This window comes from Lycorma delicatula, chromosome 13 (assembly GCF_047948215.1).
Source record: "Lycorma delicatula isolate Av1 chromosome 13, ASM4794821v1, whole genome shotgun sequence".
NCBI lineage: Eukaryota > Metazoa > Arthropoda > Insecta > Hemiptera > Fulgoridae > Lycorma > Lycorma delicatula.
In genome coordinates this window covers 31,303,903-31,330,267 of record NC_134467.1, presented here as the reverse complement: position 1 = coordinate 31,330,267, position 26,365 = coordinate 31,303,903, and the positions used below count along the sequence as shown (strand labels likewise).

Genomic DNA, 26,365 nt, shown 5'->3' with positions numbered 1-26,365 from the left:
GTGCCTGTTCTACTCTAATGGGCCTTCCCACCTACCGGCTATAAGTCCGGCATGGCAGGTCGGCCCACCGGTCAGTTCTTTTGAGTTCTTTTGCCCCATCCGTATATCGCCACGTCAATACCATGTATTGTCGTGACGTGCCGATTGGGACTTCTCAGATCTTGATATTAACCTAACGAAAAACCCATAGGAGTCCCCAGTGGATCATCGGAACCGACACATCTCGGCATGTCAGCCCTCACCATTGAGGCTGTCCACCCTGCCCTATGCTAAACTTTAAAAACCTAGTCTCCTCTCATCGTTGTTTTTCTGCGTAAGTATTCTTTTGATGACCAACTCAACTTTTTTCCAAGTTTCTTCACTGTTTAACATGCTATTGATTAGTCTGCCAGTTTCATCAGATGACATGTCAATACCGTCTGTCTCTTCCCTCCATTTATGACATACAGTGAAAGTATGTTCGACATCATCATCACAGTCACAGTACATACAGGCTGCAGTTTCCCTTCTACCGACTCTATGCAGATAGTAATTAAAACTACCGTGTCCTGTAAAATACTGTGACGTGTAAAAGTTTATTTCACCGTATTTTCTATATATCCAGTTCCTTAGATCGGGGATTAGCCTTCTGGTCCTATCTCCAGGGCCTGCTGTGCTCCATCTCTCCTGCCATCTCTCTATTAGCCTATGCCTCGCTTCATGAACTTCAACACCTTGATCTCTTTCGACTCTGAAATGAGCCATAAGGTCGATCGGAGGCACTTCTGACACATACCCCCCTGAATTGCATGCCCACCTCAGAAACCTTGAGGGTTTTCAATGCGTCATCAGAAAGTCCTGATCCAGCCATCTGTTGGACTCGAACGCCCTCAGCAAAGAGGTTGCGTCCCTGGACCTGCACGTGTCCACGATTCGATCTCTTGGCGACAGAATCTTTTTCACTAGTTCCCACCGAAATCTTTTCCCCTACTTAGTACCGGTGAAATCTACCTCCGCCTTCCGGCGTGTCGAAAGGGATTTTTAGAATATAGGGGAAGAATTTATGTGCAAAATTAATAATAATAAAAAACAAAATGGTAAAATCCATACGCATGTACTGAGATTAATTTAAAGTGGGATTATGTCTGTAAAATCTTAAGAGAATTGACCTCAAAGAAAATATTTATCCCACCCCTTGGTGATAGTGTGCCCAAATTTTACCAATAAATTGCTCCATATATACGGGTCTCGATTTCAAGAAAATCGATTTATCCGGTCAAAAATTATTAAGCTTCAAACAGATGTACGTACGAATATTATCAAGACTTTTTTGTTTGTTTTTTGGAGTCCCTGAATCATGAATATCAAGAAAAAATCCATATCCCATTTTTTTACTGATTACTATACTTTCCTTCTTGCATATAAACCTATTATGCCAGGAAAATAAATAGTTAAATAAAATTAAAAAAAAAAAAGAAAGTATAATTTGAAACATTTTTTATTTAATTATTTCAGGATGGTATATGGAGTATAAGAAAATTACATGAAGATGATGGAGATAATAAAAAAGGAAAGAAAGTAGTAAATAGATCAGCTAATGTAGCAAGAAGGTTAAATAAATATAAACAAAATTGGTTAAATAATATGGTAAAAAATGTCTGGCAAAAATTAAAAGGAAGTTTTAAAAAGACGTATAAAATAAATCGCTTACGTTATCAACGTAAAAGAACAGTAACACCTGTACCTCCTTGGATAATTGACGTATTAGGTGAAAAAGGTGTAATTTATAAAGAAGGTGCTTGGATAAATATAACAACAACTACAGTAAATCCAATTTTACTGTATTATAATCATTCGATATATAAATATATGAATTCAATTACAGACGTACCAATTGTAAAATATACCAGAGGAAAATATAAAAAACGTAAAAAAAGAATTGGTGTTAAAAATATTAATAAAAAGAAATTAAAACAAAAAAATGTTAAAAAAACTAAACATAAAAAATCAAGAAAAGTGAAAAAGAAAACTTAAAAAAACAATAAATAAAAAAAAAAATATATATATATACATATACATAAAAAAATTAAAATGTATTACAGGAATTATATTTATTTATTAGGTTTATAAAATAAATGAAAAAAAGCACAACAAAACAAACACATAAGGTATACTAACCTATATCTATAATAATTTTATATTATAAACTAGCTGTTCAGCCCGGCTTCGCTGTGCTTCACAGCCAGGCATCGCTTCGCTTTAGGCGTAAAAGTAGATTCAGTTTTTGAAAACTGATTTATTTATTGTAATCGTGTAAAAATATATAATTTTAAATTTAGTTATAAAATTCACTGAAAGTTTACTAAATAATTTTAACTGTTAAAACCCATGATGTAAATGGGACCTTATGGCCAAAAAGAACGGCAAATGTGCGTTTTTTTTATAGTCTTGAAAGCTTTTTTTTGATACAATTCATTTTTGCGTGTCTCATATTAACTGGCTATTAAGAAATATTACCGTAATTAAAAGATTCTTCTATTCATTTTTACGGTTCTTTAATTATTCATTTCGATTTCTTATTTCTATTTCACAATTTTAACGTTAGTCCCTGTATTGTGCTATTAAATACGACATCTGAATTTTTTAAATCGGTTTTACCGTTCCGGAGATATAACTGAATTTTGGAATAAGAGAATGACCGAATAACCGAATAACCGAATCATCAAGAGTATATATTTTGTATCCAAGTGTTTGACCTTGTAATTCTGGCAAATACGCTGTTAAAATTTTTAAAATTGGTCGTACATCTCCAGAGATATAAGTAAATTTTGGAAAAATAACGGATAACCAAATAATCGGATAACCAAGTGATCCAGTCTACATATTTTTTATGCAAACGTTAGCACTTAACATGTTAAAAAATAAGATGTTTGAATTTTTAAAATTGGTCAAACCGTCTGTCTCGTAGATATAACTGAATTTCGGAATAATGTAATGTCCGGTCAACCGGATAATCGAGATTATAAAAAAAAACCCTTGCAATAAATAGAAATTTTTGCCGAATTAAATTTTTTGTATATAAGTATACAAAAAAATCGATATATATATATATATATATATATATATATATATATATATATAATTATATAAGGTTTAGAAACATATTCTCTACGCATTAATATTTCTTTTCTTAAAATATTTCTGTAAAATACTTAATGTTCTTACAAACATGAGAACACGAACGCGTCCTGGGTATGGGAGGAGAACCCTGACCGGCGAGTATATATATATAATTTTTTTATCTATATTTATATAGCCTACGACACTCGAGATAACGTAAGGATCGAACGCAGGATCATACATCTAAATCGTTTCTGCCATTGAGGTGCTACGGCAGCCGTACACTGAGCTTTTGGCAGTCGTGTAAAAAAAAATAAATAAATAAAGCCGATTTCCGTAGCGGAATGGTAGCGATCTTTTATTTTAGATCGAAAAGGATCCGGGTTCGTCCTTCCTTTATGTATAATATTTTTTATGCGCTAAAGATTTTCAGTAGATAATTTTTTCTAGTAGATTGACATTAGAAGAATATATCCAGTTTTAAAAATCACTCCGTATACCCCTCCCTAGAAAAAAATATATTAAAAAAAAAGTCGTAAAAATAAAAAGTTAGAATATAATGATTTTCAACTTTACTATTAAGAGAAGAGTTAAATTTTATAAATATATTAAAGAAACAAGAAATTTTTTATTATACTTAATAAAGTGTATTAAGAAAAGTTAAAAGGCTTTTCTGTTTACGGTGATAAATTTTCTTCTTTTAGTACTACTAAAACGTTGAGTTCATTAATTAACACACTACCTCTCATTTAATAGAACTTCATTCACATTACTACTATATAACGCAAAGGTTGATTGTTAAAGAGGAAGAGACTAATTAAGTCTACTAATTTAATATATATATATATATATATTTATACATAAATGAGCAATTAGGAAATTTGTAAAGTGGTATTTTATAAGGAAAGTTCATCATTAAGTATGGCTTTATTATTTATTAAAATACAGTATCTAACAATAATATATTATTATTACTTAAGATAATAAAATTATTGCAGTATTCGTTTAATTATAATATTATATAGATCGTTTGATGTAAGAATTAGCTTGATGTATAAAAGTAGGGGAAATTAAACTATTAACTGGGGAAGATATATCCTAAGCTGAAAAAAAAAACAACTTTATTTTTGGGCCACGTAATATATTATTGAAAATAATTTTTAAAAAAAATCAATTTTTTGTATATTTTAACTTTATTCTTTTTCTACTTCCTTAAACTAATTTTAACCGCATTCGGTAATGGAAATTAGGGGGTGGGTCGAAGAGGTGCTGTTGAGTACCCACCTAGGTTTCCTGATTTGATATCTCTGGACTTCTACCTCTGGGGGACCGTAAAAAATTACAGGACACGGAAAAAACCAGCAACAATCGACGAGGTACGTGAAAAAATCTTAGAATCATGTGCTACCATTACTCCAGATACATTAACAGCCGTAGTTTGTTGTGCATTTCGGCACCATGGGCGTTGTATAGAAACTGCTGGTGGTCATTTTTAACACATACCATAATCATCTCTCAGTGTCAAAAATGATCACAAGTCAAATTTGTCACGAGATATGGATTAGCAAAGAGTGAGTGCATTTTTGGACATATCTTTATTTTATTCAATTTTTCAGGTCAAACACTAGAAGAAATTATTAATTATGTCCCTTAATTAACGTTCTAAAAAGTTCAGTAGAATCTCATTTCTTCGGGGGGTAGCTGGGAAAAGGTTTCTTACTAGTCGTCACTCGCAAACGAAGAATTTTATGACATATGGATATTTTTCGTTAATTTCACGAATAGATTTGGTTATGAATGTTTCTGGAGAACTTCTTAGTATATTCTGTATAGGTTAATCGTAAGAAATTAAGTAAAGTTTTCTATAAATCTATCATCGCTTCAATAGGAACTAAAATAAGAAAAATAAAAATCTCAAAAAATATTTCTGCATTTTAGGTTCAGGGTTTTTAATTTTTTAAATTTGTAGTCATTTCTTGATAGCTATATATTTAAACGAAAACTTAAAAATATTTAAAGTAAAGAGAGGTACAGCAAAAGAACAAAAAAATATATATTTCAAATTTAAGGGGTAGGGATTCATTTTTTTACAAAAAAATTATTTTTGGAGATTCATTGGTAACTAATTTGCTTTGCTAAAGTTTTCTCTAAAAGATTTTTCTAAAGAAAATCAAAATTATTTTTTGCGATTTCCCCGAATCCCCTTAACGAATTTTGGAAAAAAATATGATCAATGCCCCAGTATAGAAATACTTTAATCAAATTTGAAGAAAGACGGTTCGGTAAATCTTAAAATTCTACCCTTCTTAACAGCATTTGTGTGTGTGTCTGTGTGTATGTGTGTGTGTCCATTCTTCTTAGCTTAGCACCGGAATGTCCCGATCACTAGCGTAAACTCCCGATTTTGTAGTATCAATTTATATAGTTAAATTTCTAATTTAACTTTCATTATATTAATTTTCATCTTAAAAAAAAAAAATATTTTTACACAAGAGATAATCAATTTTGGGACACCTAATTATCCCATTCCGAGACGCCACCCGCCAGAGAAACCCGCCTATGGTACGCCTCTGCAGCTTGCTTTTTCCTGTTTAGCCTCCGGTAACTACCGTTTAGATAATACTTCAGAGGATGATATGTATGAGTGTAAATGAAGTGTAGTCTTGTACATTCTCAGTTCGACCAATATTGAGATGTGTGGTTAATTGAAACCCAATCACCAAAGAACACCGGTATCCACGATCTAGCATTCAAATCCATGTAAAAATAACTGGCTTTAGTAGGACTTGAACGCTGGAACTCTCGGCTTTCCAAATCAGCTGATTTGGGAAGACGCGTTCACCATTAGACCAACCCGGTGGGTTACGCCTCTGCAGCTAATATAACACTAAAAGCAGTGTGACATACGTACACTTGTTGTACCCTAAAACATAAAGATTTGCCAAAAAAAAAAAACAAAACGATAACCCATTTTTTATATAATCACCATACTTTCACATTAAATATAATTATTTTAGATATATTCGACGTGAAAGTAAATTATCATTACTTACACTAAGTTATTATAATTTTTTTTTATAAAATAAGGGAATTTTTTTTTTAAAAAGGGAAAGAATTATTTGCACAATTGGTAAAACTCTTGTTGTTAAACCACATAATAATAATAATAATATAAAACTAAATAACAATAACGGTAAAATAACAGTTGAAACAACTACTACGTACAAATTGAGCTTTGAACAAATTGGAAACTGCATAAAAGGGAAAGAATAATAATGCAATTTCTAAAAAAAAAAAAAATTGTTCTAGTTAACAATTATATAGAGAAAATTGAGTATTCAGGAGAGAAAACTGAACTGTAGCTTAAATAAATATTTTTATAAAATTACCCTAGAGCGAACATTAGTAATTTAATTCTTCGTAAAATGGAAAATTATTCAAGCTCATGTATAATTGTAATTATTATTCAATAATGAGGACAATTCTCAAGTTCTATTGTAACAAAAAAATGTATCATTATCTGTTATATAATAAGCAATTCGAAGTTGTCTTTCGTCTGTTTTGAGATAAGGGAACTGACAAGTACGTTTACAATTATCAGAATTTTTTACTATTATTCTCATCTACAAAGCAATAAAAAATATATAAAAAAACATTTTAAAAACCACTAATATTAAATGTAATAACGGTTATTAAGAAGTTTATTTTATATATTAATTATTTTCTACTTTTTAGTCTTGATAAGTTTATACTTTACAGCTGCGATAGCGCACAGGTTTGAGCGTATTTAACAAAAGATCGGATGGATACGTTTTACGGTGGGGTGAATGCAATCAAAACATAGGGCTAAACGATTTAATTTCTGGATAACCAAGATTCGGTCGATCAAGAGTATACCCGATGCGTTAAACAGTTAGAGCTTGACCGGCTGATACATACGCCATTTGAATCGTGAAAATCCGACGAGCGGTTGCCGAGATATTACGGTGTTACCCCATCCCCAATTCCCGAACAGCGCCCCGGGGGCACTTGGAAATATTATCATCTGACGGGTACCACTGGAAGTGGATGGGGCGTGGTGGAGGAGGGTTGAAAAAATTATCAGAGCGTTAGGACCGACCGTTTGCGATATATTTGAGATTTTCGTCCGAAAATTACGATCTGGTTAAAAAGTAATAAATTTCCCAAAACTTCGGTCGTTACTGTACAGAATTTCTAGTAGCAACTGTATACCCTAATATATATTTATATTTCACTTGTTTATAAAACTAATAGCGTGTTATCATTTACCTCCAGTCGGTTGTTACAGTAGGTAGAGCCCTACGTTTTGATAAAATTATATATTTCAAACGTGTGCAAATTTTAGATTCACACTTACCGAAACAGGCAAGGTTATTTTTCTAGGCATGTCAACAAGGTTACATAAGTTCAAGGAGCATTTCTTCACATAGCAACTTAGGGACATCTTAGCGATTTGAAAATGTTGCTAAAATGTGTTGTCATCAGGAGGAGCAAACCTGAATGCAAAATTTCAGAGCGAATGGATAAGCGGAAGTGCTTCAAAATTAGGCTGAAAGGTTTCGTACCATGAATCTCACATATATAGTCCAAGAGCGACTCAATATAAGAATGGTACAAAAAAAGAGGATATTAACAAAGAACAAACAGATTTCTCTCTATCTTAAAACAAAAATATGCTGAGAGACCCACTATGCATAAGCAAAGTAAAAATAAACAATAATGACATAGAACTAGTAGAAAAATTTAAATATTTGGGGGAAAACATCACACACAACCTCCAAGAAAATCCAAACTGGAATGAAAGAATAAATAAACTCGTCAAAGCCATCATAAAAACATCTATAACAAAAAATCCATGTCCATAAACAAAAAAATAAGACATTATAACTCAGTTATCCGACCGGAAATACTTTACGGATGCGAAACCGTATTTGGACCGTACCAGGCAAGGTTTACCGACAAACTGGAAAAGATTGAAAGACAGATTCTACGATGCATCGGGAAAAACATTAAAAAAGACGGGATTTGTAGAATTATTCCAAACGAAGAGATTTACAAAACGATCATCCCGATAACTAATAAATTTAGAAAGAAGAGAATTTCCTTTCTAGGACATATTTTCAGAACGGAAGAGACCAGACTTATCAGACGGATAATCGAACTTTTCTGGAACAAGAAAAGCAGACCGAATTGGTTATACGAAGTACAGAAAGACGTGGAGGAATTAGACATAACCCGTGCAAACCTAACATAATAAAAACCTAATTTTTTTTAAATGCTGAGCATTTAAAAAAAATTAGGGTTCAAATACAGAGAGAGAAGAACGATTGCTAACATTTACAGGAACCAAACAGTAACAGTAATAATCTATGAACATAAGAAAGAAGCCGTAATAAGAAAGGGAGTCCGACAAGGATTGTTCCCTATCCCCGTTACTTTTTAATCTTTACATAGAACTAGCACTTAATGATGTTAAAGAACAATTTAAATCTGGAGTAACAGTGCGACGTGAAAAGATCCTACAATTTGCTGATAAAAAAAGATTTAGAAGAAACAATGAACGGCATGGATGAAGTCCTACGCAAGAACTACCACATGGAATTAAAGAAGAATAAAACTAAGTAATGAAATGCAGTAGAAATAACAAAAATGGACCACTGAATGTGAAAATAGGAAGAGAAAAGATTATGGAGGTAGAAGAATTTTGTTATTTGGGAAGTAGAATTAGTAAAGATTGACGCAACAGGAGCGATATAAAATGCGGAATAGCACAGCCGAAACGAGCCTTTAGTCGGAAATATAATTTGTTTACATCAAAAATTAATTTAAAAGTCAGTAAAAGATTTTTGAAAGTATACGTTTGGAGTATCGCTTTATATGGAAGTGAAACTTGGACGATCGGAGTACCTGAGAAGAAAAGATTAGAAGCTTTTGAAATGTAGTGCTATAAGAGAATGTTAAAAAATCAGATGGGTGGATAAAGTAACAAATGAAGAGGTGTTGGTATTCGCTTGATACCAAAATATAATGGCAAGTAAGCACCCAAGCAGGCTCCTAACCATCTGGGTTGCTATTCTATCTATACAGCATTAAACCCCGCTCAACCATCCACCGCAGGGCTACGAATTTAAGGATTCCTTTCTCTTTCGGTTTTCCAACTAACTTGTAGATCAAAACTAGAATTGATCTTCAAAAGCTATTTTGGTACATTCGGCGTTCACCTTTTATTTATAAAATTTTTCTTCACACATCGCTTTCTTTTTATCACATTAAGGGTGTTACTAATTAAAATATTTATAACCCCCGGGCAATTCAACAAGAATGGGTTGAAATTCTATTTTTCTTCAAAAAGTATAATAGTTGACCGATTCCTTATCCTGAATGTTACAGTACTATATCTGGAACGGTTTTAAAGTTGTTGAGGGGTTCCATAGTTTTGATTCACTTTGTAAATATATATATACTTTTAAATAACATATTTTATTAATATTTATTTTTAGTTTTATAATTTAGTTTTTACAATAAAATCTTTTCATTTTTTTTTTCAGGAATACGATGAAAGTTCAGGTAAAAATGAAAATAAAAAGAAAAAAGAAAATATAAATAATAAAGAAACTAATAATATTAAAATAACTACAAAAAATAAAATAAAAACAAAATTTATAGAATTTTTAAAAATATTTTATAAATTTATAAATAAATTTATTTTAAGTAAAAAAATTAATAAAAAAATAATAATAAAACGAAGAAGACGTAAAAGTACTTATAGAATTAATAAAACAGGTAAATCCGGTAAAAGATTTTATTCCTACAAAATAAATTATACAAGAACCGTTAAATTTCGTATTACTTTTAAAACAGTTCCATATTATACAAGAAGAAAACGTACTTTTACTATGACGTATAGAAATAGATCGAAATATACGGTAAAAAATATAAATAATAATAGAAAATTACTTAGAACATATATAAGTTCAGAAGATAAGATAAACGAGAATAAAAAATATAATAAAATAATAATCAAAAATAAAAAGGATATTATAGATAAAAAAAATAAAAAATATAAAAACATAAAACTTCGTGTTACTAGAAAAAGTCATTCAAGAAGAACACATATAACAATAACACGTAAAAAATCATGGACAAAACGACCTAATACAAGGAAATTATATATTTTCTACACAAAACGTAAAAAATATACAAAATTCTGTAGTAGAAAATCAAAAAGATCTTTTCATACGTATACTAGAAGTAAAAATTTAACAAGGAAATCAAGAACCGTAAGACAAACCAGAATTAAAGTAACACGTAAACGGTTTACAAAATATAAAAAGTACAGTAAAAAGAAAAAAAACCCAAAAAATGGTTTAAAAATAAAATTAACAAGAAAATTAGTCCGAAAAAATAGTTATAACACATTACATAGAAAAACTTATACATTAATAAAATGTTCTAAAAAAAAATTCATTCGTTTAAATACAAGAAGGAAATATACACTAAAATGTTCTAAAAAAAAATACACTTGGTTAAGTACAAGAAAGAAATATACACTAAAATGTTCTAAAAAAAAATACACTTGTTTAAATACAAGAAGGAAATATACATTAATAAAATTTTCTAAAAAAAAATACACTTGTTTAAATACAAGAAGGAAATATACATTAATAAAATATTCTAAAAAAAAATACACTCGTTTAAATACAAGAAACAAATGTACATATATAAAATATTCTAAAAAAAAAAAATACACTCGTTTAAAGAGAAGAAACAAATATACATTTATAAAATGTTCTAAAAAAAAATTCACTCGTTCAAATACAAGAAGGAAATATACATGGGGTAATACCGTAAAAAGAAGATCTGTTAAAGGATTGTACACTAGAATAAAACGAGGGACTTTATCATATTACTTTACAAGAAGAACATTCAAAAAAAAATTAAGAAAAAATCGAATAAATAAATAAATAATTAATAATCGATGATTCATTTTAGTAATTTCTGGACTTTTTTTAATACTTTCTGAAATAGTTAAATTATATGCCGATCTCCATCATGGTGCAGTGGTGGCTATCCGAAGGTCCGGGGTTCGAATACCCGGTCAGACATGGCGTTTTATATACGCAACCATTTTCATATCAGACGTACAAGCTTAAAGTTTAAGTGACGATCTCATTAAGCAAAAAAAAAAAATATTCCCGAATTAATTATTACCTTATTGAAAAACCAAAATATTATATAGATAGGAAAATAACATGTTTTAATACAAATTCATCATGTGCTGTTACCATCAAAAAGGGTATTAAAATCAATAAAAACATCTTATCGATAAATTTTTCTCCTTTAATTTTCCAAAAAAGTTTGGAGGAAACTGAAGATGAAAAATAAAACGAAAAAGTAATGGTTTCTTTAAAAAAAAATCCGGGTAAACTAAAGAAATTTGATTAAATTCATGATTTCTTTTTGTTTTCAAAATTACCATATTCCTAATCCAGCTTATATTGAAATGTCAAAACATTATATCAAATATAATAATTTTCCGCCGATCTTCGTAGTGGAGTGGTAGCGTCTAGGATCTTAATCTGGAGGTCCTAGGGTCGAATCCCGTTCAAAAATGGCATTTTTCGTACGATTTTGTTTCCATATCTCTTACGCAAGTTTAATGTTTATGTGGTGATATCATCCTATTAAAAATCTTCCATCTTTTAAAATTCTATCGAATTAAAAATTTTTTCATAAAACTTTATATTTGTTATGTTATTCATACAAGCAATTTTGATAATGGAACCTAACATTTACTGTCCTAAAATTTGAAATTTTTTTAATATCATTGTGAGATTAAATAAAATTCAAGGTACTATAAAGTATAACATAATTATAAAAAAACAATCTAATTGACTAATATAAGATTTTTTTAAATCATAAATATCAGCAATTTCAAAAATTGCTTTACGGTTTTTTAAATTTTAAAAGCTCTTCCCAATAAGTCTACTCGTTAAGAATTTATAAAAATTTCTCGGATACACAAATTTATAATTTTTTTATAATTTAGAATCATTAAAAGACAAAATTTTTTGGATCAAATTGATTTATATTTAATAACAAAAATATTGTTTTTTTTAATGTTTATAAATTATTTGGCTCTTCCTTTTTAAAATATGGATAAAATAAACTCTTTTAAAGGGTCTTAGGTTTTGAATCAAGTGGAAGGTAAAAAATATTAATATTATTAACGGGGAATCAAAAGGATTTTGGTGAAAAATCTCATGCTTATTAAAAAAAATAAAAAATAAATTCGTAAGGTTTCAAGATTCATAAAGAGAAATTTAGATAATTCATTGATAAATTAAAGAAAGAACTATTTATTGATAATATGCAGGAATGGCAAATGTTATAGAACATACAATAAGAAAAAATATGAAAATGGATGGAAGATATGATGAAATAAAATAAGTTTTAGAATAGAAAACAAAGAAGTATGGATAACGCCAATCCCATATAAATCATTTATTACCAAAATAATAGATAACTAATTAAATTCTAAAAAAAAAATTATCATCACTAAATGGAAATGATTTATTATATTTTACAATTTTTACTAGCTGTGTCATCAGAAGGGTGTAAAGTAATAAAATAATCATGACGACAAATTCTTCCTATGTATAGTAATTCCACAGATAACCCTGAAGGAAGGTGTAGATGATAGGCATAATTAAAGTGATGACTGATTAAAAAAAATTCCAGAAAAACTTTAGAAATCTGATTAATTCATGATTTTTTTTTCCTTTAGTTGACCTCTTAGTAAGAAGAGTACACAATAAATATATTTATAACTAGGAGACCCGAAAATATTTCGCTATTGCTATATATATATATATATATATATAGATTAAATGAACACAATTGAAAGTTTGATAAAACATCAACAAAATGAACATTACTGAACTTCACAAAATTTAACCTTTCCCTTATTTCCTCATCCTTTCCCCTTTTCACCCTTTCTCTGAGCCTTTCAACTACCCTCCTTTTTTCCTTTTTCATTTTTACCACATCCCCTTTCCTTTTCCTCTTTGATTTTCCTTTCTCCAATTTTCCCCATTTCCTCCATTTTTAATTTTCCTTCCCGCATTTATCTTTCACCCTTCCTATTTTCCCCTTTCCTCTTTTATTTTTTCTCTCCTTTCCCCTTTCCATTCCCCATTTTTTCTGTTCCCGTTTTCCCCTTCTTCCCTTTTACCTTTCCCGATTTTTCCCTTTTCCCGGCGTGTAAATCTTTCCCGATTTTTTCCTAATCCGATTTTTCCCTTTTTTTCCCCACCTGTAAATCGGTCCAGTACTTTTTTAGTCTATAGAGGACGCATGTCGGAAACATTGAAATGGAATCGTAAAATAGCATTTATGTCCAACAGATAGCGCTGTTTAAAAAAAGCAGGTTTTTACCTGTCACAGGTGTGACATCTTAGGTATATAAAAACACGCGCGTATTTGAATGCATTGTTGTACCAAAATTTCAAAGAAATCGGTGAAGAAGTTTCGAAGATTTAAGATTTTATATAGATGAATTTTGAATTCTTATATACCCAGAAAAAGATAAAATTTTTTAATAAATTTAATTTAATTTTGCCGATTTTCGTGGCGGAGTTTTAGCTTCTCGGCTTTTCATCCTGTATTCACGGGTTCGTATCCCGGTCAGGCATGTTATATTTCATACGCTATAAAATTACATTTTCAAATTCCCAAGAACAAGCTTTAGGCTTATGTGTGGAATTAATTCATCGGGGAAAAAAAAAAAAATTAATATTTGTTCTTGAATCTTTTGTATCGTTATATATCTAATAAACTTCTTAGTAAATATATATATATCTATTCTGATACAATAAATCTAAATGTAAGATAACATTTTTTTTTTTGTTTAATAAAATAATCATTTTTTATTTATTTATGCCTTTTATATGATCATACTAGAAAAAAATAAAAAAATAAAATTCTTTTATAGTGTAGATAAAAAGAAATGAATACTACATATTTTAACTGAATGATTAAATCATATGTGTAAAAAAATATATCTATTTATGTAAATTTGAAGTTCAATTCAATAATTAGTTAAATATTTCATTTAATTAATTTTTATTAAGGAGTAAATCCATAACTTTTATTGTCAAAAATCTAATAAAAAATTTGAAATAAAAATAAAAATTACATGTTTATTTTTTAATATATAAAATAAAAATAATTGTACAACATAAATTTAAATCTTTTATGTTATTTTTTATTTAATAATATAATTTTTTACTTAAATATTTCTACCTCCAATAGAATTTTTTAGAATTAAATTGCATTTTATACATCTATTCTGTTATATACATAAAAATCTAGTGGTGTCTTTGAATCAGTTATTCCTTCACGCAAAAATTACACAACCAATTGAATTGATATGTCGCATAAAGATAGTTTCTATAACTCGAAAAAAAACACAAAGTTATTATTATTATTGCGAAAGTTTTCGCATTTTCAAGATGGTGGCTTATAATAACAATCGATTTATAGTCGAATCGAAACCGGATACCACTTGCATTATTTGAAATAAAGGTTTCTACAAAATAGTTCTCTTATTTTTAACGATATCTCTTTCGGTTACCGAGAAAAGTACATTTAAAGGTAGGGCGGTGTTCCACGCGGCTTACTCTGTGTTCGACGTGACTCCCCCTGCCTTCGAGGTTACTTATTAAAAAAAGTTGATAACAGACTTGCGAGACTTTCCCGTTACGCAGCTTTTTCTGATGCACGGCTTATACATATAACTTAATATAAAATATTTATAATTTTATTTAAATATAATATTTTTTGATTATTTAATTCAATGATTCTAACTAAAGCGCGTGAGCATACTACATTTCATTCGCGCGGATGTGGCGATACTAGCGGCTATTTTAAGTACTTTTTTACACTTTAAATATTATTCATTTATTTAACTCTACTTCTCACCTGTGACGTTGTAACATAGAAGACGACTATAGTTGATTTTGAAATCGATAGTTCTACGTTTCAGATCCTAGTAAAAGCAGTTATTTTTATACGGATTTGAATACTAAATCGTAATTACTGGTGTTCTTTGGTGGTTGGGTTTCAATTAACCACACATCTCACGAATGTTCGAACTGAGACTGTACAAGACTACATTTCATTTACATTCATACATATCATCCTCTAAAGTAATACCTGAACGGTAATTCCCGTAGGTTAAACAGGAAAAAGAAAGAAGACGACTATTGGACGTCAATGCTACACTAGCGCTCCTTGTGGTAAGCGGGGGTTCTAATTACACACTATACCCACTTAGTCGCTAGTTTATTTAGAACAGTTTTTGTGGTGGAGCTGATTTTGTAAAACATTTTTTTTTGTAATACAGAGTAAATCATAAAAGAATGGTGTAGTTTCAGTAATTCATAGGAAGATTGTAGGGAAATTTCTAGATGTTATATTGGTATCCCTGAAAGCCTCCAACCCAAAAGTTTGTTTAGCAGCAGTTGTAACCACAACGTCAGTTCTTGTATTGTTGTTGCGGTGAGTTTAGCGAGTTACTATGTTCTCGGATAAAGACAAAGCAAAGTGTGCTTTATTGATGGCCGAATTAAAATCCGTAATTTTAGTTCAACGTGCATTTCCACGTGAATTCGGAAGAGATCCGCCGCACAAAAATAACATAACACATCGGTTCAAACGATTCGAAGAAACCGGATCGGTTAAGAAACAGAAATCAACCGGCAGACCAAGTGTACCAGACGAAACTATTGAACTAATTAGACGATCGGCAATTAGAAGTCCATGGAAGTTCATCCCCCGTCGAAGCGTCGAATTAGGTATTCCAAAATCAACAGTTCACAAAGTTTTACGTAAAAAAATGAAATTACACGCTTATAAAATCCAGATACTGCAGGAATTGAAACCCGATGATGGTGTAAAAAGTTACAATTTCGCTGCTGAAATGTCGGACAGAATAAGTGAAAACGAATCATTTTTAGACGATATAATTTTTTCAGACGAAGCTACATTCCATGCGAATGGATACGTTAACAGACACAATTCACGAATATGGGGCTCTGAAAATCCACACGCAATTATCGAGAAACAACACGATTCGCCTAAAGTTAATGTTTGGTGTGGTGTGATGAAGAATCGTGTAATATGGCCTTTCTTCTTTGCTGAAAAAACAATTAATGGAGTCGTATATCTTGAAATGTTAACCGATTATTGCTTTCCTCAGCCGGATGAAAACATTCATCGACTTCATTTCCAACAAGATGGTGCTCCCCCGCACTTCAATGCATTGGTCACGGACGCTTTGAACAAAAAATTTGGAGATCGATGGATAGGCCTGCAAGGACCCGTACTTTGGCCTCCAAGGAGTCCAGACGTGACACCTTGCGATTTTTTCTTGCGGGGGAACATCAAAAGCGTTGTTTATACATAAAAAATTCGCGACCTAAACCGCTTAAAAAGCAGGATTAATGAAGCAATGATGACCATTAACGAAGAAATGTTAACTAATGTTTGGAGAGAAGTTGAGTATCGTTTGGACATTTGTCGAGCGACTAAGGGCGCAAATATTGAAATTTATTAATTATGTAAAAAAAATGTTTGAGACGACAAATTTGAAAAATAAAAAACATAAACTGTAAGTAATTTTGTTTTAATTTAAACCATGCTCAAAACCGCACCATTCTTTTATGATAACTCTGTATTATTATTTTATAATTGTTAACAAATATGTATAAGAAAAATAAAAATTTAATTAGGTAAAATCTCGAGATATTGAGGGTTTCCTTGTTCTACAGTCTCACCTCGTTGAACATTTAATGGCATCAATGTCCCATATATAGAAGTAATTTGACCAAGTTTGGTGAAAATCTGTCAAGCAGTGCTGGAGATATAACGTGGTTCAGAGTGAGACACCAAACATACACACGTACACACGAACATCCGGAAAATTTCCATCCGGTCTTTTGGGTTCCTTAGGTGTCAAAATCCGGTGAAAACCTCATATTTCCCTCCGGAGAAAGGGGCACATTTCTCCCTCCAAATAACTAGGGCTCCAGTAGGCGCACTCCTGCTAGCTCGTAGGTGCTGATACAGAAAGTACTTCAGCGGATGGACTGAAGGGGAATCACACCGGGATTACACGGCTCAAAAGCTTAGTCTATCACGGTCAGAACCAGTAAATAAATTACACCGTGGTCCATACGGATAGGAACGCATATTACCAAATCCGTCCATAAATAAAACTTAAAATTTATAACCGCCACTAAATAACCGATGAAATCCGCCCGATAATAGAAAGATACAGCAGAAAGGGACATTGTCCAGGTTCTGCGATCTGTAGGGAGAAATATTGAAACTCCCGCCATTCTTGCGTTCTGTTCCGTTGAAGCAACATTAAAACCACATTCTTGAAGTTTTTTTTAGATGTGAGGACATGGGTTTGTAAATCCCAGGAGGAATCAGTACCAGTGGATGGTTCTCTCAGAAGATATAGCGAGCGATCACCGCGCCTCTATCTTGGATCTGAAAGACGTAGATTTCAGGCGTGAAGTGCACTCCCCCCCACCGAGATTCTCATCAGTACAAATAGAGCAAATCGTCAACAGGACTGCAAGTAGACTGTCTGATAGACATCAACAATCACCTGAGGCTTTATCTAATATAATAAAGCAGGAAATGGACAGAATGGCAGCTAACAATACAAGGAGGCGCTCCGTATATTGGTGGACTGCTGAAATTGAAGCAATGAGACAAGAGCTCCAGTCCCTTAGGAGAAGGAAACAACGTATTCTTAGAAATAACAGAGAAGGGTACCAGGAAATAGCCAATAGATACCTCGAGGCAAGAAGATCGCTCAATAAGGCTATTAAGAGACGTAAAAAGGATTGCTGGATCAGGCTCTGCGAAGAGCTTGACAGCAATCCCTGGAGCCAGGCATATCGTATTGTGACCAAAAAGTTCGGGAGACGTATGCCTATCCTCAATAAGACCAGTGTTGCAAGGGAGGTAGCCAGGTTGTTCCCGCATACAGTGCCTGATATCGTGAGATTCACACCTTGCGACAATAGAAGATTCACCATGGAAGAGCTACAACTTGCGGCGAGGAGTTTGGCAACCAAAAAGAGCCCTGGCCCGGACAAGATTCCCGGGGCAGTGATCAAGGGGCTGGTTCAGAAGGCTCCCTGGGAGATGCTCGAGATTGCCAGCCATGGCATGGAGAACGGAGACTTCCCCGACTGCTGGAAGGAGGCCAGAGTGGTATTCCTACCTAAAGGCACTTCTTCGGAGGAAGATATAACCTATAGACCCCTGAGCCTCCTTAACATGATGGGGAAGCTAGTAGAAAAGATGCTGGCTCGCCGCATCATCAAAGAACTAGAAGAGGGAGCCGGAATCAGTCCTAACCAGTACGGGTTTATGCGGGGGCGATCCACCGTGCAGGCTATCTGCCGAATTTCGGGATGGGCCGACGAGGTGAAGAGAGGCACTTGGCGAACCAGGAGAATTCCACTGATGCTATCACTAGACATAAAAAACGCGTTCGGGGCTATTGGTTGGGGTCATATTAATGACGCAATTGCGGCTAGGGGCCTCAGCCCGTACCTGCGTAGGCAAATTGAATATTACTTGTCCAACAGAGGATGTCTGGTGGAAGCACAGGAAGAAACAGTACATTTTCAAATGCACGGTGGAGTTCCGCAGGGCTCTGTTCTGGGGCCGTTGTTGTGGCTGGTGATTATAGATGAACTCCTTCAGAAGGAGTTTCCTGTCGGCGTCCAGGTGCTGGCTTATGCAGATGACCTTGCAGTCCTCGTAGAGGGAAGGACGGTCTTGGAGGTGCGGGAGAGGGTGTATGCGGCCATCGACACTATGCAGGAGTGGTTGAGGTCCAGGGGTCTGCAACTGTCTACGGAAAAATGCCGGTGTATTGCCTTTACGGGTAGAAGAGTGCTAGAACCGTTCAATATTTCCATCAACGGTCATGCTATAGAAGAAGCGAATAACATCAAGTACTTAGGAGTTATCCTCCAGAAAAACGGTAGATACACCGAGCACATAGTCAATGTATGCAACAAGGCAGAAAGGATGATAAAAAGTCTAAACATCATTATGTCATCGCAGAATGCCCCTCGGGCCTCAAAGCGCCGTTTACTGGCGACCACCGTCGTGTCTTCGCTTATGTATGCCGTTCCGGCCTGGTGGCGCTCTATCGCCATCAGGCGCAACAAAGAGAGACTGGCGAGGACGCACAGGTGTGTGCTCCTAGGTGTTGTGTCCGCATACAGGACAGTGTCCTATGCCGCCCTGTGCGTGTTATCGGGTACACCTCCTATTGACCTAATCGCAAAAAAGAGGTTGGAGAGGGCACAAGGCAAGCCAGAACAAGAGGTCAGGGATGCCGTTTATAATATCTGGCAGGAAAGATGGTCGCAGGAAGCTGTGGGTCGATGGACGAGAACCCTCATCCCCAACATCAAGCCACGGTTGTCGAGAAGATTTGGTGAGGTTGATCATCACCTATCGCAGTTTTTTACAGGACATGGTTCCTTCAATAACTACCTGCACAAAATAGGCAAGAGAAAAGAGCCAATTTGCAACTACTGCAACGAGATAGATGATGCTGAGCACACCTTTTTTGAGTGCAATAGGTGGGACACACTTAGACATAGTAAGGCACTCACAGGTATAACTCCAGAGACAACAATAGACTACATGCTAAGAAGCGAGTCAAACTGGAATAATTTTGCTAGTTTTGTTAGACAAGTTGTTCTACAGAAATACTCCGATGAGAGAAGACAACGTGTTGGCTAGAATAGGACTGGGTGGACAGCCTTGCTGGTGAGGTCCAGCATGCTGCGGTGTGTTGGCACTGATGAGCCACCAAGGACTCCACGGGTAACAGTCAGGCAACAGCACACTGAATACTGAAGGGACCCGGTACCGCGTCGCGGCGAACTGGGTCTGGCGTGGTGTATTAGTATTGCCCTTTTGGGTCCCCAAGGGGGCAATATTGATAAAGAACTCTCAAAAAGAGCTAACCGGTAGGCCGACCTGCCTTGCCGGTATATAGCCGGTAGGTGGGGAGGCCTATCTGAGTTTAAAGACACTCCCCTGGGCAGCGTAATACCAAGTCGGTCCGGCCCAGGGGAGCTGAGAGAAAAAAAAAAATCCAGACAAGATTTCTTATTTCTTGCCGCTACTTTCATAAGATCTTATTTGTAGGGGATAAACAGGAAGTACCAGTTTTAACTATAAGGAACAAGTTTTAAAGAGTTATATCCTTCCAATAACTGGAGAAAATATTTGTTGCTAAAAACTACTGACATTTATAAAACTTTTGACAACGACTGGTTTCAACAAGACAAACCAACATAACACGCGGTAAAAATATCAATGACACACATTGTTAGGCAACAATAATTTATAGGAGTTCCATGAAAATTTTCTTTTTGTCAGTATGCGATTTCTTTTCGTGGGTCGCCCCTACTAAGACAGAAAAATTAAAATTCAAGACCTAATAGTAATTGCTGAAATTCTTATTGAAATATTGCGTCAAAACTTGCACAATTTCACTATAAGACTAGGAATATCTATGTAGAAATACAGCTCATGTGTAAGATCATGAAGATGGATTTTCGTGAACTGAAAATTCAGTTGGCAGAATATTTCACGGAAGATAAAAATGATCTATTGAAGCGATAGGTCCTGGATCGATTAAGTGAAAACGTTATCAACTGCTAAGTTACCGGTTGGGATTCACGAATCATACATCGAAATATCTGCCGATAAAATGTTACAACTATAATTCAAATCTGAAGATTTATATACGTTTTGATTTGCTTGTCTAAATGAATATAGAAATTTAGTTACAGAAACATTGAAGATATTAATCCCTTTCGTCACGTCTTACCTTTGTGAAAAGGGTTTTTTCGTCTATGATTGCCCTTAAAACTAAATATAGGAATCGTCTTTTATCATTTGAAAACTATTTGATTTTGTGTTTTTATAACATAGAAAAACATAAGGTAAAACTTTTAAATGAAAAAAAAAAACGCAAACATTTTATTAATTTCCTTTACATGTGTAATTATAAGTAAAATGTTTATAATAAATGATTTTTCCTAGTAAAATGATTTCATTATTATTCATGAAAAAAGTTTTAATGTTAATTTTGCGACCTCACTTTCATATCAACGCGACCACCAGGTTGAAAAACAATAATCCAGAACAAACAAAAACATAGTATGTACTCAGAATTGCGTGATCCAATTTTCTTAAAGTTTGGTTCAAATATTTTTATATATGGACAATGATCATATAATTTTGTTCCACAACATTCATTAAAAGGGACATCTTGAAAAAAAATTACGATTTCCTTTGGAGGTATTTTAGATAAAATTCTATTAAAACAAATTTGTTACCTAACTACATATATAAATAATCCAAAATACTTAAAAAAAAACAACCCACATCTCATAAAATTGTAATATATATGTTTCTTATTGTTTCGCTCTATCTTTCGTTTGCTAAATTATTTTCCAAAACTTTTTTCAAAGTTTAAACTTCATATATGACGTTACAAAGAATTGTTCGCAATTTTTAAAAATTACACATCCCAGACCTAATACAGCTCATCAGCTCCCCAGCTGGTAGCTAATGAGCTGTGCGTCTGCAGGGAGGTCCGTTCAAATGAACACCTGATTTTTGACTGCCCTGCTTTTGGGGGGGCCAGAGACCGGGCCACTCTGGAACTTAGAGGTCAAGGGGAAAATTGACCACTCACAAGCGGCAAGAGCCGCATTGTCGAACCCTGTGGGCGTTCCATGATGCGGTTGCATTGTTCAACCGACAGCAGTAGTTTACTTAAGGGAAAGACTTCTATCGCCCTGCTGTGGGAAGCTAACTTAGAGATATATGGGTGCCCACCAGCCAATTAAGGCTCCAGGCGCTTTAATTTAGTTGACAGGGACTTTCCTAGCGTTCAGTGACCTAGGTGTGGCAGCGATTTGCTGTTTAGACGAAATAAATGTTAATTTATGGTTGATATATATAATTTTAGTAGTTAATGGGGTGCGCCTACCCATTTTAGTAAATATATGACAAGTAAGCGGTTTGGACATGTAAACCGGTGGGGTATGATACCGCGCTTAGTCCGTTCACGCTATTAGTTAACCTCTAGGAGCTATTTAGGATACTGTTCGCTAAACCGTTTCGAGGCTCAGTAGCCGTTTGCACAGACATTTCGGTCTTATGCTTAAGGGCGACCGAATGGGGTGGTGGCGGGAGAAATGCAAAGCAAACTAAAAACCCCAGACCTAAAATCCAGAAAAGGTTTTTTGAATATTTTTTTATTCTTATCGTCTATTGAATCAATAAATTGATATATTTAGAGAATGTTTATTTAAAATATATTCTCCACCTATAAAAAATAAATATTTTGTTTTTTCGTTTATTTCCTTTTTGCCTCAATTTTTTAAATTATTATTTATCTCCGAGAAGTCATGTAATAGGAAAAATATTTTTGAGTATTAGTTTTTTGTTAAAACCAGCCTTTCTTTTTTGTAAGGATATTTTTTATCTATATTATTAAAAGAAAAACCAATAATGTAACGCAACGGAAGTCGCAACCCAATCAAAATTATCAGGTTTCACTTTTTTAATTACACACAGATTCAGTAGGAAGATAATTTCAATGAAAATGACTAAAAATAAAATTTATATATATATATACATATTTTACATGTTACACTATATTTCATATGCCTGGTAGAAACAAAAAAAATTAATTACATATTGATTTTTATAGCGATAGACTATTTATTAATTATATTATAACATATTTTACATCCTATATGAAAATTTTATTTTTAAAATATCTCATTTAGAAATATACATTCTAAAAAGAAACTCAAATTTATAAAACTTTAGTTTTTCTTTATTAATTTATTAAAACAATAATCTATTATTTGTTTTCGTCATTATAAAGTAAAAGAAAAGTTTTTCAAAATGAAATTATTTATTTCAATATTAATAGTAACAATATTTTTTAACGAAATATATACTAATCTGGAAGCGGTGAGTACCAATATTTTTTTTTTATTTTAATTTTCTAAGTTACATTATTATCTCGGTTAAGTGATACGGTTACAGCTTATTAAAAAAAATTTCGATTAATGGAGGAAATGAAAACAGGCAAACCGATTTATTTTTATTATATGCTTTTATTTAACTTGCTTTAGTTACAATCAAATCTTACAACTGCTATATCTTTTGATCTATGTTATAAAAATCAATGAAATTTGATTCACGTATGTAACTTCGATGACAATACAATTCTACAGTGTCGGCATTTTGATATGACCCACGCTTTTATTTAACTAAATATTTTCATTACTTTTAATTTTAAAATTTAATAATTATTACATTTATTTATTAGATATTTATATAATTTATTTTTTACTTTTCAGTGGATTTTTATATTTGTTAATATATTATATTTTTTTAATTTGATTTAATTCTTATTTTTTACTTTTTAGAGGGTTTTTCTAATTTGTTTCCTTTTTTTTATTAATGTTAATATTAATATTAGTTAAATAAAAGCTTTTTTAAAAAATAAATTTTTATATTTAATCAAATATTTTTTTTGTAATTTTATTCAAAAAATTGTATTATAGAACCGTTTTAATAATATTTTTCTATATATATATCGGCTGTGTCAAGTAATTTTTTTTATCAAATATTATACAATTCTGATTACAAAAAAAAAAAAAAACTTAAAATTTGACGTAATGAAACAAAGTATTTATGGTATAGTTACTGCTTACATAAAACCGGTAATTAACTGTAAACCTGTCCTTTCTACGCCGGTCAATTCATAGTTTTTTTCCATTTTAGGCTTCCCCATACTCAACGGGAAGAATTTAGGTAAAATTAATTATTTTAAATAAAATAATTCCTTAAGTGGTGATAATAAAATGTTTAAGAACCGGTTTTATTATTGTTTAAAAAATACAAAGATGTAGCTATAATTTAAATAAACAAAATTTTAATTTTTTAGGAACTGGTGGTAATTGTTTGTGTAATCTATATTTAGAGTAAGTTACCCAATGGGTAACTTGAAAGATGGATTTAAAAAAAAAACAAGAAAAATAATTCTATTAAAGAAATATTTTTAGATAACACACAATTGCAGTGGGATGGGAAAAAATTGTTAGTGATTTGAAGGCATATTAATATAGAAAATATAAATGTACAAAAACCTCCATTAACTATTGTCCTGAATATATATATATATATATATATATGTAAGTAATTTTTTCGGGAGGAAGGTGAGTATTAAATTAAAAATTTTGTGAACTTGATAAACTAAAACCTCAACTTTTGTATGGAAAATATTTTACTAAAGTCCTCCAATCAAATTTTGAAATTTTATTTCGGCTAAAACACCGTTCTCCCTTTTTTTAATTAAAAAAAAAAAAATAATAATAAGACAGTCTTTCTCCTAAAAGATAGAATCTATCTACCAAGATCCAAAAAAATAACTGGTCGATGAGATTCAGAGTTATAAGAGCAAATATAGGCTAGTTATATGGATTTTTGGATTCCTTCCAATTAAGAAGAAAGTATAAAAATATAATAATGAAAGGAATCCAGTTAAGTTAAAAGTTAAAAGTTACCTATTCTCAGGTAAACAGGATTAAAAATTTGTTCTTTGTAGTATTGAAAATGTCACACCTCCAACAGCTGTTGTTTGACGAGAAAGGTTACAAGACCGGAGTAGGAATTCATGGGAAAATGAAAGTGTGCGGATGATAAAACTGTTGCACTTTAACAGTTAAGGAATGAGGCGGGTACTGGTTATGATGGCCAGGGACCAGCAGGAACAATCAGTAATTAGCGAGTGCTACAAGGCCGTTTTCGAGGCGATTGTGTAACAGCATTATCAATAATCATTTGGTAACAATGAGCGAAGAGTCCGAGCACAAGTATTCCAGTGTAGACCGTGGGTGAAAGGAGGAAGTTGTTCGGTGAGTTATTGGTAGACAATATTAAATTCATTCATGAAGTCTATTTTTATTATAAACAACAAAAGTAATATTATTTGCTGATAATGAAATTTTATGAACTTTAGACTAGTCTAATCTTATTTTGTTGTTAATGCAATATTGGGTTATATAATATACCCCAAAATTATATTATTGTCAATCGCAGTGTATTCTGGTTTTATGATTTAACTCTTTAAACATATCTTGTCTTTATTTGATGTACCATTTTGTGTGTAATTCATTCATTAATATTATTTATTTATTTTTTTATATTCTTAGAGAAATAAATCGTATTTATATAACAATTTTTAGCTGTTAGTCTCTCTCAATATCCTGGTTGAGGTGCCGAACACGCCACAATAAATACGTATATACACAAATCGCCCGAATAGAGCACACTAACCTCATTCATGGATATATTCTGACTAAAACAGACGCACCGGTTTGTGCTCGCTGCCAACTAAAAGTACACCATATCCTTGCGGATTATATCTGTTGAACGGCATTGCGTTGCAAATTTAACCTAGGCGTTAACATGCAAACCATTCTAGAGGATAATGAAATGTTGTCTTTATGTTTTACGATTTATTAGGGCCGTCCGCATTTATCCAGAAATATTTAAATTACTTCATCGTGTTTCACCTATTCATTCCATTTGCCGCATACAGATGGTAATTTTATTATTTTAATTGATATATATAAAGTTATATATATAAAGGAGGATGAAATGGGAGAAACAATACTGAGATCTGAATTTAAGAGAGCATTAAAAGATTTAAATGGCAGAAAGGCTCCTGGAATAGACGGAATACCTGTAGAATTACTGCGCAGTGCAGGTGAGGAAGCGATTGATAGATTATACAAACTGGTGTGTAATATTTATGAAAAAGGGGAATTTCAGTCAGACTTCAAAAAAAGTGTTATAGTTATGATACCAAAGAAAGCAGGGGCAGAAAAATGTGAAGAATATAGAACAATTAGTTTAACTAGTCATGCATCAAAAATCTTAACTAGAATTTTATACAGAAGAATTGAGAGGAGAGTGGAAGAAGTGTTAGGAGAAGACCAATTTAGTTTCAGGAAAAGTATAGGGACAAGGGAAGCAATTTTAGGCCTCAGATTAATAGTAGAAGAAAGATTAAAGAAAAACAAACCAACATACT

At 32.4% G+C, this 26,365-nt stretch overlaps 2 protein-coding genes across 4 annotated transcripts in view; one reads left to right on the top strand and one right to left on the bottom strand.

Annotated features, from left to right (window-relative positions):
• LOC142333875 (diuretic hormone receptor-like) overlaps positions 1-26,365 on the bottom strand; it is a 635,861-nt gene that overhangs the window by 206,719 nt on the left and 402,777 nt on the right. The gene's annotated exons all lie outside the window — the stretch shown is intronic.
• The window catches only part of LOC142333874 (uncharacterized), a 47,757-nt gene that overhangs the window by 15,467 nt on the left and 5,925 nt on the right, over positions 1-26,365 (top strand). Inside the window, exons 2-3 of one of the 3 annotated variants that reach the window (XR_012758735.1) lie at positions 1,495-2,147; positions 9,669-11,074. The exons of 1 other annotated variant lie outside the window; for it this stretch is intronic. Coding sequence is in view for 1 of the 2 variants with exons in the window: in XM_075381450.1 (XP_075237565.1) it covers positions 23,164-23,232 (69 nt within the window). In the remaining variant the exon portion in view is untranslated. Of the gene's footprint in view, positions 1-1,494; positions 2,148-9,668; positions 11,075-23,131; positions 23,233-26,365 lie in introns of those variants that run through there. One more of the 3 variants, XM_075381450.1, reaches the window with a different exon arrangement.